This window comes from Myotis davidii, unplaced genomic scaffold, assembly GCF_000327345.1.
Source record: "Myotis davidii unplaced genomic scaffold, ASM32734v1 scaffold78, whole genome shotgun sequence".
Lineage (NCBI taxonomy): Eukaryota > Metazoa > Chordata > Mammalia > Chiroptera > Vespertilionidae > Myotis > Myotis davidii.
Genome location: NW_006290305.1, coordinates 4,535,371 through 4,552,434, shown reverse-complemented (window position 1 = coordinate 4,552,434; position 17,064 = coordinate 4,535,371). Strand labels below are relative to the sequence as shown.

At 38.3% G+C, this 17,064-nt stretch overlaps 1 protein-coding gene across 2 annotated transcripts in view; it reads left to right on the top strand.

Annotated features, from left to right (window-relative positions):
• Nucleotides 1-604: 604 nt before the first annotated feature.
• The window catches only part of RALBP1 (ralA binding protein 1), a 38,428-nt gene continuing 21,968 nt past the window's right edge, over nucleotides 605-17,064 (top strand). Inside the window, exons 1-5 of one of the 2 annotated variants that reach the window (XM_015563595.1) lie at nucleotides 605-918; nucleotides 5,427-5,545; nucleotides 13,575-13,664; nucleotides 13,784-14,079; nucleotides 15,135-15,593. In XM_015563595.1, coding sequence (XP_015419081.1) covers nucleotides 13,836-14,079; nucleotides 15,135-15,593 — 703 coding nt within the window. In that variant the 5' untranslated portion in view covers nucleotides 605-918; nucleotides 5,427-5,545; nucleotides 13,575-13,664; nucleotides 13,784-13,835. The remainder of the gene's footprint in view (nucleotides 919-5,426; nucleotides 5,546-13,574; nucleotides 13,665-13,783; nucleotides 14,080-15,134; nucleotides 15,594-17,064) is intronic. The other variant, XM_006763273.2, reaches the window with a different exon arrangement.

Below are 17,064 nucleotides of genomic sequence, written 5' to 3'. Positions count from 1 at the left end.
GCGTTCCTTCCCCTTCCCGGCCGGGCCTCCCTCGTGGCAGCCGCGTTTGTAATTTGGTGCTCGAGGTCTGGAGGACCGCCGCCTGGAGCCCAGCCCCTCCCCCCGTGGGCTCCAGGCCTCAGGGCAGCTCTTGGGCACCTCGGCACGGGGAGAGGGGCTCAGTCTTTTATGTAACTGTACTGTTTGCCATTTGCACCCCGAATATCGGCCCGTCTCCAGTGCTTGCCCAGCGGACCGGGAGAGGCTCCTGGTGTGTCCCACCGCCGGGTGTAAGCAGTGGGGCTCCTCCGCGTGCTGCGGTCCTTAGTTCAGGGCTCAGTGGGAATGGACGGACAGATCTGGGGCCCAGACTTCCTTTCACAGCACATTTCCACCTGTGCTTTTGCCAAAATGCTGTTGTTGAGGTCAGCTGTGTGTGTGTGTGTGTGTGTGTGTGTTTAATCGTTGTAAAACAGGTTTTACAAAATATTACACACCCCAGTCCTGCCTGAAGTAATTATGCTGTTTCAAGTTCGGGAATTCATTACTACAGAGCCTCCCTCTTGAGCAAGCATCGTTATTCCCCCTAGGGCCTGATAGAATTCTTGAAGATGATTAAAATGTTAATTCTAGACTGCGTGCATGTGCGTACCAAAGAAGTCCGGCGCAGTGGTGGGGACAGTGCGTTCGAAAAGCTCTTCCCCGGATTTTTGTGTGGAGTGCAGTGGGCATGTCCGGTGCTGGAACACTTTAGTAGCATTCCATCGTTCCTCGCAGTCAGTCACAACATAGTTAGGTGGCGATAAGGCATAGGCCCACTTTTGGTTTGGTGTTCCCAGAGGCAGCACTTCCAAATGGAGCGGCGAATGAGAAAGTAACCTCACTTTCTGTGAGTGATCTCGGTGATTTGATAATTCCTTTCTGAGTATTTTCCCGAAGGTGAGTAATTGCTGTAAGCTGTATTGGCAGTCGGAGGGAATTAGTGGAGCGGTTCCCACTTTTCAAAGTGACCCATGATTTCAGTGGGGTAGGCAAGTGTAACAGTAGCCATAGAGAATTCTTTAAACAAAGTCTCTTCAAGCAGTGGATCATAACTTAAATGCTTTCTCTTCAAAATAGTATTTCTCACTTTAGATCTTTTCAGGGACCATTTATTCCCTAATTTAGAGAAAGAAGTGGTATCAGAAAATGCATAGTAACTTTAATTTGTGCAGTTGTATTTGCACAGTTGTTTGTTTGTCCAGAAGAGATTGGGCCCTGGATGTAACCTGAAAGTATGTTCTTTTTTGGAAGGGAGAGGGAGAGAGAGATAGAAACATCAATGATGAGAAAGAATCATTGATCTGCTGCCTCCTGCACACCCCTACTGGGGATGAGCCCACAACCGGGGCCTGTGCCCTTGACCGGAATTGAACCTGGGACCCTTCAGTCCTTAGGCCAATGCTCTATGCACTGAACCAAACTGGCTAATGTTTTTTTTTTTTTTAAGAAAAATCACAATAGAAACTTGTGTTAGTATATGTGAAGAGAATAAGGGAAAATGTGGATCATTTAGTATAGAGGAATTACTGTGTAGCAGCTGCTGTACTAGGTGAAGAGGACTTGCAGAAGGAAAAGGCAGTGCCCCTGCCTTCAGAGTGGTAAGACTCTTATTTGAGTTGTCAACAAGTACAGTATGTTTTTAAGATTGCTTTAATTGTAGAAAGTATGGGGTACAGTGAGTGTAGAAAGGAAAAGGAGGTAGTGGTCAATTTCTTAAGAGTAAAGACATTGAGGAAGGGAACAATAGTAAGGAAAAAGTATATTTAGGAGGGATGAAAACATTTAAGTATACAGGCATAGAAAGTACACAGACAGCTAGGCATTTAGGTAGAAGGAACAGTGTGAGCCAAGAAGCACAGGAGTCTAAACTTACATAATGAATTGGCTCTGCAAGACATGAAATTGGGGAGCTAGGCAGAACCAAATTATGGATAGTCTTGCATACAGTTGAAGTGATTTCAACTTTACTTTGTAAGTAAGTGGGGGTTATTGAGACAGGATAAACAAGAGAGGCTTAAGCCAGCACAACCTGTTTTAACCACCTGGTGTGAGTTAAGTATTATATCAGGTTCTTTATACCGTAGGTCCTTAAACTTAGGCATAGGCATGACTGAAGGAAGAAAGGAACTTAAGACAGAGGGAAAGTTGGACTTGATGAGAGAGAGCATGGTACATTTTTACGAATGGAAAGTTGCTCTCTACCGCTATATCATCGGGTTTATTATAAGTTTTGGGTTTATGGTAAGTAGCAGAAGATGAGGCTGCATAGATAAATCCTCAAGTATCTGGCATTCTAAGGGTTCTAGAAATCTTTTCCTATAGATAGTAATAGAGTTTATGGATTTTAATCAGGGGAGAGTCACGATAACGGTTTTATTTAGAAAGATCATTCTTGGTATTGGAGAATATAAATTTCAGAAGGGATAAAGGGAAGATAAGGCAGCAGGCAGAAAGGCTGGTTAGAAGTTTTTGTAATAATTGAGGTGACAGATAAGGGCCTAAACAAAGGTAGTGTCAGTGGAGAAACAGTGGAATAGGTTAATACCACAGATATTTAGAAGGTAGGATTCATAGATTTGGGAAATGAGAAATAATAGGATAAGATGACTTGGATTTTAATTTGGGTGATTGAATAAACAATGGTAAAGTATACTGAGACAGAATTCTGGAAGGGGTCCAGATTTGGGGAGGAACAGTATTTTGCTTTTGAGTATATTGAGTGGAAGTCATTTAGGAAGCATGCAGGTGGAAACCCCTGCTGTAGAGTTGGATGTGTGGGTTTGGAGTACAAGAGAGGTCTTGGTAAGATCATCATCAGGTTATGCATATTGTAAGTGGTTGCTGAAGCCTTTGATGACAATGCATAGGAAGAGCTTACTGATGGAGAATAGTTCTGGAAATAGGACATGGCACAAAAAAACAACAACATGTAAAGCCAGATAGAAGAAGAACTGGGAAAGGAAATGCCAAAGTGTTTCGAGTTGTGGAGAAACCATAAGAAAATGCCATAGAAACCCAAATGGGATCATTTTAAAAGGAAGCTATACTTCATAACCAACTCCAGAAAAGATAAAAATTGAGAAAAGGAAGCTGTACTTCAAATGCTATGAGAACTTTAGTTAAACAAGGATTATGAAGGTTCTATTGAATTTGATAATAGTTTTGTAGCATTCTACTTAATGCTACCAATTGGGAAAGAAGCTAGGTTTCCTTTAATTGGGGGGTCAGAGACGGAAAGCAAATGTAGACTACTTCAAGAATAAGCAAATCTTAGCTGTGAAGGGAAGAATAGAAGGAGGTATTAGAAGGGGGTAATAAAAGGTTAAAGGAGGGATTTTTAACATGGCAAAGACTTGAGACTGCTTTTTTCTAATCGTTTTGTTGATATATAATTAAGATAACATAAAATTTATTCTCTTAAAGTTTACAAATGACTCAGTGGACTGGTCATGGTTCGATTCCAGGTCAGGGCACATGCCCAGGTTTTGGGCTCTGTCCCCAGTAGGGGTTGTGCAGGAGGCAGCCAATCAATGATTCGTCTTCTGCTGCCTGCATCTCACTGCCAGGGGGAGTTAAAAGATAGTGAGATAAAGTTTAGTCTTCAAATATTACTTTACAACTACAGGACCGGTGCACGAATTACTGGGGTGGGGTGTGGGGCTCAGCCTGCACTCTCTCCAATCCAGGACCCCTTGGGGTATGTCTGACTGCCAGTTTAGTCCTGATCCCGGGGAATCGGGGCCAATCGGGCAGGTGGACATCCCTCTCACAATCCGGCCAGCTGACTCCCAACTGCTTCTGCCTGCCTCTGCCATCTTGGAGTGCTTTACTATCAGCTCAGAAGGGGGAAATTAACTCACACTTTAGAAATACACTTATAATTGCAAATTGCAACGTATTGGGGGCCTGTAGCAATTTAGCACCCCCGCCCCCACTGGCCTGGTTGTTCTCTCTGATGTTTTTCTCCTCCCTTCTCTCTGAAATCAATATAAATGTATTTTTAAAAAATAAAGTTTACAATGCAGTGGTTTTTAGTATATTCACTGAGTTGTGCAGCCATCTCCACAGTAAATTTTAGAACATTTTACCCTGAAAGAAAAACTTCTTATTATCAGTCATTCACCATTCCCCCTCTTCCATCCACTAGCAACCACTAATCCACTTTCTGTCTCTCTGGAGTTGCCTACTCTGGACGTTTCACATGATGGCGAACCTTGTGAGCTCGGTGTGTCAGCATTTTGAAAACCCTAACTTAACTCTGGTGCCATGTCACATATAGAAATTTTTTGATATTTGCAACCATAGTAAAACAAAGACTTATATTTTTGATATTTTATATATTTAAATGCCATTTAACAAAGAAAACTAAAAGAAAATGAGTTTACATGTCACCTCTGACACGCGTGTTATAGGTTCGCCATCACTGATACATGTGATCATTTATGACTGACTTCCTTTCCTTAGCATAATGTTTCCAAGGTTCCTCCATATTGTAGGAGATAGCAGGACTTCATTTCTGTTTTTTGTTTTGTGTGGTTTTTTTTTAATCCTCACTTGAGGGTGTATTTCCATTGAATTTTAGAGAGAGGAATAGAGAGAGATAGATGTGAGAGAGAAACATTGAGGGATCAAACCTGCAACCTTTTGGTGTACTGGACAACGCTCCAACCAACCGAGCCACCTGGCCAGGGCTTATTTTCTTACACCTTCACCTGGTGTCCTGTAACTTTCAATAGTTTCCTTGTGTATTCTTTTGGGTTTCCTATATAAGGTCATGTCATTTGTGAATAGAGAGATATTTACTCCTTCCTTTCTAATATAAATACTATTTATTTGTTTATTTATTTTCTTGCCTAATTGCCCTGACTAGAACTTTCAGTACAACATTGAATGGAAGTGGGAAGAGCAAACCTTGTTTTGTTCCTCATCTTAGGAGGAAAGCTTCTAATCTTTTACCATTAAGTCTGATGTTAACTGTGGATTTTTCATTGATATCCTTTACTAGTTTGAAGAAGTTCCTTTCTGTTCCTAGTTTGGGCAGGACATAGCCAGATGGCATGAGATTTTATCACACTGCTCAGAACGATGTATAACTTAAAACTTATGAATTGTTTGTTTCTGGAGTTTTCCATTTAGTATTTTCAGACCACAGTTTACCGTGGGCAGCAAACCACAAAGCAAAACTGCTGATAAGGGGAAGACCGTTGTACTCCTCCGTTTCCCTCAAATTCAAGATAACCCCATGGCTCCTCTATGAGTTTGCTGACCAGTTGGTGCTCTGGGTGCCTCAGGCATTGTTTTGGATCATGGACTGGATACTTTTAGCCAATTTCTATTGTGCCCGGTGGTGTGCTTTTAAAAAGGTTAATAAGTAAAGTTTTTTCTCCTCCTCCCCCACCCCTTAGTTAAGTTCTAATTTAAGATTTATTTGAGGATAGAGCCTGTGATTATGAAATGTGGCAGAAAAGAGGCCTGCCCTACACCAAAGGATATATCATCCCTGTGAAAATAATCTGTTTCACTGGTAGGTACCAAGTGGTATTCATTGTTTTTATCAAAAAATTTTTTTTTGTCTTCTGTATTAGAATGACTGCTAGTGATAACACTTTGGATTTTGTTAAAAGGCAAGAGTCCAATGTGGGTTTTTCCCCAATTCTTCTTTTTTTCTTCCCCAATTCTTAGTATGCAAATATATTATTTTATTTGGGCAGCTATTTGTAGAACCGAATTTTGTCCTTTCCAGCCTTTCTAACCTTGTAGGCTGACGGTGGAATTATTTGTCTGCTAGGTTCAATATGTTTTGGCTGCTTATTTTCTAGCATCTGACACTCTAATCCTCAAAGAGTTTGAATTTTCATTTTAAATAATGGACATAGTCTGTGCTCTTTATATTTCGGTCTCATCTGGAGGTTGATTTTACATATTTTATTATGCCAGTCTCCTAAAATAACTTGTTAAATTATTTTGTTTTCATGTTATTAATCATGTAATACTTGTCAGCATTAAAAAGTATTTCATATTTATTATGAAGAACTTTAGAATTTCATATTTTTAAAACTGATATTACAAACATGTCTTAGGCATGTTTTAATCAGTAACACTGAGAATGTTGGGAAGCTGAGTGAAAAACATTAATTCACTATGTCATTCATTGAATTTCTGTGAGTGGCATATGGGATTCTAATTAAAAGTTTGGATAAGCACCTGGGGGTAGGGGAGAAACTAAAATAGATTAAGTCTGATTATGTATAAGAAGGATACAGAAAAGAAATAACCTAAATTAAGAGTAAAATCTCTATTAAAGTGCAGCCTTAAATGTTAGGGGATATAAAGGGACTGATTATATAACTAAATTGGATGACATTTGGTCTGTGAGGATGTGCATGAGAAATTACTGTCAAGGCTGTAAATGTGAATACTAGTTTACATTTTTACTGAGTACCAGCCATAAAACCTCAAACATATTATCATGGGAAAGATTTCACTGTTCATGTTGTGAAACCCTTTAAACCTAATCTGCTTTGTCTGAAGGATTATTTCTCTCCCATTTCAATTTGTAAACTTAAAAATTTGAGAGAAAGCTCTATTTCTTTTATTAGATTTTAAAATAAGATTTGCAATGATCTTTTTTGGGTGAGAGATGGTTTTACTTTTTGTGTTTTAAATTTTTTCTGAGTAATTCATGAGGATAGTTTAACCAATCAAATAGTACTGGAGCAGAACTACTGTAGCAGGCCGGGAACTGCTGTCTTTAAAAGGTCTGCTGTGAGGTTGGCCCTTTGGCCCTTGGCTGGCATCTGGGAACTTGACTGCTAAAGTTCCTTATATATAAAACTTTCCTAAATGCGTAAGAGTGGCTCACTGTGCCTAAACCATTTATAAAAACAATGTGGTTTATGCTGAGTATCTGCTTTCTTTCTGGGAGTCTGGAATTTTGGAACATGCTAGATGGAGCATGCCTACATGATCAGGCTCCACAAAGGCCTTGGCCTGAGCCTAAGGAGCGGCCCAGCAGACACTTAACACATGTTGTTACTGTTGCCGAGAGAATTCCTCTTCCTCCTCTCTTTTCCTTTGATGTTTCAGCTTTGTATCCTTTTATTGTAATAAATCTTAGCCATGAGTATGAGTATAAACTGAGATATGTGAGTCCTTCTAGCAAATCACCTATCCTGGGGGTGGTTTTGAAAACCCCCAACATAGAACTAAAAGACTTACAATGGAATGCTCTGCTCTGCTTCATTCTTGTATCTCTCTCAGTCTTAGTTTTTTTTCTTGACTATTTCTTTTGGTATTTTCTTATTTCTAAATAATGCACTTCAACTGCTAATTTTTAAATACTGTTTTAGACATTGTCTGTTAACTAGATATTATGGTAGATGAGAATTTAGGTCTCACATACCCTTCCCCTAGTTTCTGCCTCAGTCCTCTGATAGAATCATGTGGGGCACATTGTTTGATTGAATCATTATTCATTGTTTTCATTATGATGATTAGAGAAATACTGTCTAATGTTGAGCCAGGCAGTAGACTACAATTTCATTTTCTCATCTACCTTTTTATTTTTCTTAGAGTTAATGGTTATTTTTATTTGCTATTTTAGTCTATTCTTATGACAAATTTATTCTAAATGCACCAATGGCTTTTTACCACATCTTACTATTCTTTTCCACATGGTCAGATATGTCTGTGTTTCCCATTGTCCCCTGGAGCTCTTCTTCCCTCAGGGTCGGTGTGAAATGTGTCACATGTTGGTGACAGGCCTGCTTTTTCTGGGGCTTCCTTTGCTGCTCTCCAGGATTGCATTTCAGGTAATCAGAATTTTTGAGAAAATATATGGGAACTACATTCCTGCCATGGTGTGGAAATGCCTTTATTCTACCTATATACTTGAATGGTTATTGGAACTAATTTTCTTTCAAAATTTTGAAGATATTCCTTTATTGTTTTTAAGTTTCCAGTGTTTCTGTTGATAAGTTGGTCCTGGTCCTTTGTATGCAAGTTGTTTACCCTGTCCCAGATCCAGCAGGAGTCTTAGTATCATCTTTCTATCTCTGATGCTCTGAAACCTCATGATGTGCTTTGCAGGGTACTAGTAGTCCCTATGATCTGGACACTCTTGTCTTATAATTCTGAGAAAAAATTTTTTCACACCATTTCAAGAAGAAAAATACTGCTTACAAAATTTGGCATTCTCAAATAGTATGTTAATACTGGTTAGTGTTTAGTATGTAATATATTAATGAGCTGTATTTGGATTCCCTGGTGGAGTTTTAGATTAGAGACTTTTAATTTACAGATGCTTTTTAAAAACCATAAAAATGAGGAAAAGCTGTTTCTAGTGAATTTTAGCCTAGTAGTTATTAATAAAGAACATTTATAAAATATTTAATTTGTTTAACTTATAAGCCAGTTAAGCTGTTTTCTGGAATAGGCCTTTTTCTGTGTGTGTGTGTGTGTGTGTGTGTGTGTGTGTGTGTGTGATCTCAGATGTGTTCTCCAGGCCTTTTTGACTTGATTATTTTTCTTTTCTTTTTTTAAAAAATATATTTTATTGATTTTTTTGAGAGGGATAGAGAGTTAGAAACATTGATGGGAGAGAAACATCGATCAGCTGCCTCCTGCACACTCCCTACTGGGGACGTGCCCGCAACCAAGGTACATGCCCTTGACCGGAATCGAACCCGGGACCCTTCAGTCCGCAGGCCAACACTCTATCCGCTAAGCCAAACCAGTTAGGGCTTGATTATTTTTCTTATAGTGTCTTTTGATGTGCAGAGGTTTTTACTTTTGATAAAGTCCAATTTGACAAGTTTTGATTTTTTACTTAATGCTTTCTGGTCCTGTCTGGAAAATTCCTATCCCAAGTTCTCAAAAATATGATTTATTTTGGAAGTCTTACGGTTTTTAGCTTTTAAGTTTTAGGTCTGTGATTTATCATTAATTACATCTCGTGTGTGATGTGAAGGAGAGGGCCGAGCTACTCTTTTTTTCCACATGGTTATCCAGCACCAGTTGTTGAAGTCTTTCCTTTCCCGCATGAATTCCTTTGGAATCATTGTTGAAAATCAGTTGATGCCCTGGTCAGGTAGTTCAGTTGGTTAGAGCATTGTCCCAGTACGCCAAGGTTTCGGGTTTGATCCTTGGTCAGGGCATGTACAAGAATCAACCAGTGAATGTATAAATAAACGGAACAACAAATAGATGTTTCTCTCTCTCTCTTTCTCTCTCAAATCATTCAATTTTAAAAATTGAAAAAAAATCAATTGACTATATACATGTGGGTCTCTTTCTGAATTTTCTTTTGTTCCCTTAATATCATTACTTTGGCTTTAATAACTTTGTTCCTTTTCAAGATGGTTGTGGCTTTTTTAAGTTCTTTCCATTTCTTTTTTTTTTTTAAATATATTTTATTGGTTCTTTACAGAGAGGAAGGGAGAGGGAGAGAGAGTTAGAAACATCGATGAGAGAGAAACATCGATCAGCTGCCTCCTGCACACTCCCTACCAGGGATGTGCCCACAACCAAGGCACATGCCCTTGACCGGAATCGAACCTGGGACCCCTCAGTCCACAGGCCGATGCTCTATCCACTGAGCCAAACTGGTCAGGGCGTTCTTTCCATTTCTAAAAAATTTAGTATCAGCTCGACAGTTTCTTTCAAAAAGATTAAAAAAAAAAAAACTTACTTACCGTATTTGCCGGCGTATAAGCCGATTTTTTGGCCCTGAAAAATATGCCTCCAAGTGGGGGGTCGTCTTATACGCCGGGTACACTTCAGATAGACTGCCCATAGTGCTTGCCCCGTGCCATAGTGGCCTCCCGATGCCCGCCCACTTCATTCCACATACCGTTCAGGCATCAGCAGCATTGCTGGGTGTATGCTCGGCTGTTACGCGATTTTGCTGTTATGCGATTTTACCACACTCGCAAAATCGCACACAGCCGACCATACACCCAGTATGATAGCGCAAAATCGCGAATCTTCAATGCATATGTAAAGAAATATACGGTAACCCGAATTTACCACACTCGCAAAATCGCACACAGCCGACCATACACCCAGTATGATAGCGCAAAATCGCGAATCTTCAATGCATATGTAAAGAAATATACGGTAACCCGAATTTACCACACTCGCAAAATCGCACACAGCCGACCATACACCCAGTATGATAGCGCAAAATCGCGAATCTTCAATGCATATGTAAAGAAATATACGGTAACCCGAATTTACCACACTCGCAAAATCGCACACAGCCGACCATACACCCAGTATGATAGCGCAAAATCGCGAATCTTCAATGCATATGTAAAGAAATATACGGTAACCCGAATTTACCACACTCGCAAAATCGCACACAGCCAACCATACACCCAGTATGGTATCGCGATTCGCGATTTTGCGCTATCATACTGGGTGTATGGTCGGCTGTGTGCGATTTTGCGAGTGTGGTAAAATCGCATAACAGCAAAATCGCGTAACAGCCGAGCATACACCCAGCAATGCTGCTGAGGCCTGAACGGTATGTGGAATGAAGTGGGCGGGCATCGGGAGGCCACTATGGCACGGGGCAAGCACTATGGGCAGTCTATCTGAAGTGTACCCGGCGTATAAGACGACCCCCCACTTGGAGGCATATTTTTCAGGGCCAAAAAATCGTCTTATACGCCGGCAAATACGGTATATATATAAAAGCCAAGCGACTGGAACACTAGAATGACCGGTCTCTATGAGGTGCACTGTGGTTGGCCAACTGGCCCGATAGGGGGGAGGGGTGGCTAACCTCCCACGGCCCCTCCCCCCTGCTGGCCCGATCAGCCTCTGTTGGGGTGGGCCAGCCGGACCCACCTGTGCACGAATTTGTGCACTGGGCCTTTAGTTGATGTATATATACTGCAAAATATACCCAGTGGAAAGTGTGGTTCTTTGTGTTTTGACAATTGTGTATACCTATGGAACCACTACTGCAATCATGATATAGAACATTTTACCAGTATCGTGCCAAAGACTCTGTCATGTTCCTTTGCATTCACTTTCCTAGCTGACCACATCTGGCCCAACAGTACCACTGATTGGCTTTCTATAGATTAGTTTTGCTTGTTCTGGAATTCCATATACATGAACTCATACAGTGTGAAATTCTTTTGTGTCTGGAGTCTTTCCTCATTATTGCTTTTGAGACTCATCTATATTGTGTCTAACAGTAATTTGTTCCACTTTATTGCTGAGTAATATTCCATTTTAAGGATATATCATAATTTATGTTAATTATTTACTTTGTTGACATATATTTGGACTATTTTAAGTTTTTGTCTGTTGTAAATAAAAGTACAATGAACTTTCCCTGACAAGTCTTTGGTTGTCTTAGATTTTCATTTCTCTGGAGTAAACATCTGGGAGTGGAATTTTTAGGTGAATAGTGTATATTAATTTTATAAGAAACTTAAGCAGCTTTCTGAAGTGCTTGTGCAATTTTACATTCCCACCAACAGTTGCTTCACATTCATACCAACACTTGGCATTGTCAGTGCTTTTAGTTTTAGTAATTCTAGTAGGTGTATAGGTATTTTGTTCTTTTAATTTGCATTCTTCTAATGAGTAATGATATTGAGGATTGTTTTCATGTGTTTTTTTTGACTATATGTTTTATTGGGTGAAGTGTCCAGTCATATTTTTTGCTCATTGCGTTCTGAGTTGTCTTAACTGATTTATAAGATACATATATCTTACATATATAGTAAGATATATGTATCTTATAAATCAATGATATGTACACATATACATTTTTTCTCTGAAGAAATGAGTTGTCAGCTATATGTATTACAGGTATTTTAATCAAGTATGTGACTTGTCATTTGATTTTGCTAATTTCATTTTCTTTCAAAGAGTGGAGGCTTTAAATTGTGATGAAAACGAATTTATCAATATGTTCTATAGTTTGTGCTTTTAGTGTCCTAGCTGATGTACTCTTGCCTATATTTGTCTGTTTGTTCTATTGTTTACTGAGAGAGGAGTTCTGTAATAATGATAATTGGGGATTTGTCCCTTTATTTCTGTCAAAATTTGCTTCATATAGTTGAATCTGTTATTAGGCGTGTACATATGTAGAATTATGTCTGTTATGGTTGTGGGAATATCCTTTTTTATTTCAGACAATACTTCTAGTTACCTTTTTATAATATGTTTTTGCATGGTATATCTTTTCCCTTCATTTGCCTTTTTAAAATATATATATTTTTATTGATTTCAGAGAAGAAGGGAGATAGAAACATCAATGATGAAAGAGAATCATTGATCGGCTGCCTCCTGCATGCCCCCCACTGGGGATCGAGCCCATAACCCTGGGGCTTGTGCCTTGACTGGAAACGAATTGGGACCTTTCAGTCTGCAGGCCGATGCTCTATCCACTGAGCCAAACTGGAACTCCCTTTATTTGCTTTTAACCATTCTGTGTAGTAGTATTTTTAAAGCACATCTCGTGTAAACAACATATAGTTGAATCTTGTTTATTTCATTCAGTATGATTATCTCTGATTCTTAATTAGAATGCTTAGTCCATTGCATTTAATGTAATTATTGTCTCCCCCTCGCCCCCACCTTTTTTGTTTTTGTATTGCTTTCAGAGAGGAAGGGAGAAGGAGAGAGAGATAGAAACATCAGTGATCAGAGAGAATCATAGATCGGCTGCCTCCTGCACGCCTCTGTACTGGGGAGCAAGCCCAAAACCCGGGCATGTGCCCTGATTGGGAATCAAACCCTGAACTCCTGGTTCATAGGTTGAGGCTCAACCACTGAGCCATGCCAGCTGGGCTTAATTTGTTTTAAGAATTATAATTGTAGCTAATCATTTTTTTTGTGTAGATATTAGTCATTCTTCTATGAGCTGCTTGTTCATATTCTTTGTATAGGTCTCTTGATTTGTTTATATTTTAATTGATTTGCAATTTTTCCCCATATTTGCTTGTTTTTTGACTTTATGATCAGAGGTTTATCAGTCTTGTTATTTATGGCTTATGGATTTTTAAAATTGCAAATTAACCTTAATAGTGAGTGCAAAGAGAAATAAGTGATTCCAATAGTATTTCAATTGAATATCATGAGAACTAACGCAAGTAACTTATGAACACAGTACTTGACTATGATGTACCCTCTGTCTAAAGAAAAAATGCAAACAAACCTTGACTTCTTATTAATGTTTATCCTTTGTAATGTCCATTCTTGTGAAACTATTTGTATTTTATGATTGAGCAAATGAGGTAATTGCAGTGCAAAATGAATAGTTATTATCAACACATGGACTATTTGCAACATAGAACTACAGTTACTGATCTATAATTGTGTCAATCATTAAATATATAATTTTAACTATTGTAAATTTTGATACTGAACTATTCATGTGTAGGTATATAATCTTTTTAATTTATTATTTATAGTTGTTTGGTCATAGCTTAAAGGAAAACAGTAATATTTTAAGATGGATAGTAATCTGTATTCTACTTTGAGTACTCTAACTCTGATTTTTATTTGGTTTATTTTTCTAATGCTTGAAGATCCCAGGGCTTCTAACTCTGAGAACTAAAATGTATGATGCGTGGAATGTAACTTGAGATGATAAAATGAAAGCATCTTTTTAAAGGAGGGTGATGAAAAAATACTTTTGATTTATAAATGCAAGGTTAATTGCCCTGTTGTGTGTGTGTGGTGCTTTGTGTATTGATTGGCGTTTGATGACTCTGATGATCTTTTTCCCGCTGTGCAGGTGTAATGGATAGGTAACAGAGAAGCCCTCTGCACTGTATCAGGGAGGCAGAATGACCGAGTGCTTCCTGCCCCCGACCAGCAGCCCCAGTGAACATCGCAGGGTGGAGCATGGCAGTGGTCTTACCAGAACCCCCAGCTCTGAGGAAATCAGCCCTACTAAATTTCCTGGATTGTACCGCACTGGTGAGCCCTCGCCTCCCCATGACAGCCTCCATGAGCCTCCTGATATAGTGTCTGATGATGAAAAAGACTATGGGAAGAAAAAAGGAAAATTTAAGAAAAAAGAAAAAAGGAGTAAGTGCCATTTTTCTCTGTTTTTGATATATTTTAGATAATTGTCTACTCCAGTCATATGTACCTGGTGTCTTCTGGAAATATATCCAAAAACTTCTGTTTGACATTTATTGCTCTTTATTTTTCAAGGTCTCAATTTTTGTATACTCTGAGAAAGAATATATAACTTTTGTATATTCTTTGAGAAAGACCCTAAAATATAACTCTAGTATACAAAACAGAAATACATAACCATGTACAGTGATGTTTATAGAAGCACAATTAGTGACAGTCACACACTGAAAATAATCCAAATGACCAGTAACAGAATGGATAAATAAATTCTAGTATTTCTAGTATATAACACAATGGAACAAAATTCATCAATTAAAAAATGAACAAATTACTGCCACATGAAATAACACAGGTGAATCTAACAAACAACATTTTTTGGAAGTGGGCTGATGGATTCGGCCACCATCTGGAGATTAGGGAGTTTCCTGATTTTGTCTTCCACCCAAATGAGACTTCAGTTTCTGATGCAGCCTTCAGAAGGAACTAAACAGTGACAGGAGAGCAAAGTTTGATAGGGGACTGACCGGAGTATCTAAATAGCAGTACAGTTCCTGTCATGGTTTGAACTTGACTCAATACAGGGACCAAATATGAGAAAAATCTAAGCTAAATAAAGTAAATTCAGACAACAAAAGAGTGCTCTATTTTATAGGATTCTTTTCCTTAGCCTTCCGGTTGGAACTTTCTTGTGTATTTGTAATACTAAAATTCCACTTAAACACATACAATAAAACCATTTTTCACCACCTACTATTCAAGAATAACTAGCTCTCTCCGTGTTGCCCTCTTGTGGTCAGGAGATGTCATTGCAACATCTCATTTTAGCTGAGAGGAAACCCATTTTTGCTAGGAGTGAGTACCCAGGAGGGATTGGCCATGATGTAAAAAGGTAGGTAGCTAGTGCCAGGTGGAATTTTTTTGTCCTGTATTTAAAAAGCACATGAACAGTTTGACATTAAACAAACATATAATAAGTTATACTCCCTGCATTTCTTTGGCAGCTGAAGGCTATGCTGCCTTTCAGGAAGATAGCTCCGGAGATGAAGCTGAAAGTCCTTCCAAAATGAAGAGATCCAAGGGAATCCATGTTTTCAAGAAGCCCAGCTTTTCTAAAAAGAAAGAGAAGGATTTTAAAATAAAAGAGAAACCCAAAGAGGAAAAACATAAAGAAGAAAAGCACAAAGAAGAAAAACATAAGGAGAAGAAGTCGAAAGACTTGACAGCAGCTGATGTTGTTAAACAATGGAAGGAAAAGAAGAAAAAGAAGAAGCCAATTCAGGAGCCAGAGGTGCCTCAGATTGATGTTCCAAATCTTAAACCCATTTTTGGAATTCCTTTGGCTGATGCAGCAGAGAGGACCATGATGTATGATGGCATTCGACTGCCGGCAGTTTTCCGTGAATGTGTAGATTTTGTAGAGAAGTATGGCATGAAGTGTGAAGGCATCTACAGAGTTTCAGGTATTGGGGACACATTGGTGGTTTTTAAAAATTAGCTTCATTTTCTTTTGTTTGTATCTTTTTAAATATATTTGATTGATTTTTTCCAGAGAGGAAGGGAGAGGGACAGAGTTAGAAACATCGATGAGAGAGAGAAACATCAATCAGCTGCCTCCTGCACACCCCCCACTGGGGATGTGCCTGCAACCCAGGTAGATGCCCTTGACTGGAATTGAACCTGGGACCTTTCAGTCCGCAGGCCGACGCTCTATCCACTGAGCCAAACCGGTTACGGCTGTTTGTATCTTTTTTAAATTAAATTTGGCTGTTTGTATCTTTTTTAAAAATTAAATTTATTGGGGTGACATTGGTTAATAAAAGCATATAGGTTTCAAGTGTACAATTCTATGATATATCATCTGTGTATTGCATCCATTTTTTCAAAGGAAGGACAAATATTAACTTGTGAGGAAAATTGTGACATGAGTTCTAAGACATTGATTTCCTTGATTCTTCCATTTGAGAAAAAATCCTTCACAGTGTGTGTGTGTTTGTGTGTGTGTGTGTGTGTGTATGTGTTGCGTATTTTGGCAGTTTGATTTTTTTATGATTCTCCTTTTCATTAGGAGGATTTATACACATGAGTTGATTATAGCTTGCAGCAGCCTGGATTGAGTTAGTAATACACATTTAGAATATATAAAGAAATTAGACTTAGTTTTCCCATTTAATTGGTTCATACACATTTCTAGAAGGTAGATTTGATATTTAAGTTTTATTGAAAAAGCGCATTTTTTTAAATTGGGGAAACCCTTTACATGATCTCAAAGATAATATACCATTTAAGAGTACTACTTTATAGAAAAAAAACATTAAAAATTGAATACGACTTATTTATAACTCCTTAGCAACATAAAAATAAGCATTTAAATAAGTTTAAAATCTTGACTTTTAAGAATAATTTATGATGAATTGATTTTTAAAGAATTAAACAGTATTAAAACAAGCTGCTTCTCTCACATGGTTTTGGTAGGCATGAAAAAACTTTGGTTTTGGTGAAAGTTTCTCCGAAGAGTTTCTATAGCTTTGTTCAAAAAATTATTTTGTCTTTTATCTTTACTTATTTTTGATGTCTGTGTTCTTTTGGGGAGACAAAGTTGCAGAACCCTTCATTTGTATATCAAAGCATTCAAATTGAGCCATTCCCATAGACTCCTGGAGGTTGAGCTCCTGCTCTGATCAATTTGTTATTTACCTTTTTAAGCTCTGGTAGTATGCTGCATTCAGCACACTGTACTACAGTTTAAGGCTGTGACTTTTTGGTTTTTTTTAATGCTAATAATATTGTTTTCTGCTGGAGATTTTTGATTCTCACTTATTCATATGTAAGTTCCAGTTTGAAAATTTAAAATACATTGATATTTTGTATGTGCTCTTTCTCTACCTGGAATACTTTATTTGAATTGTCCAATTTTTAAAAGGAAAATATTTA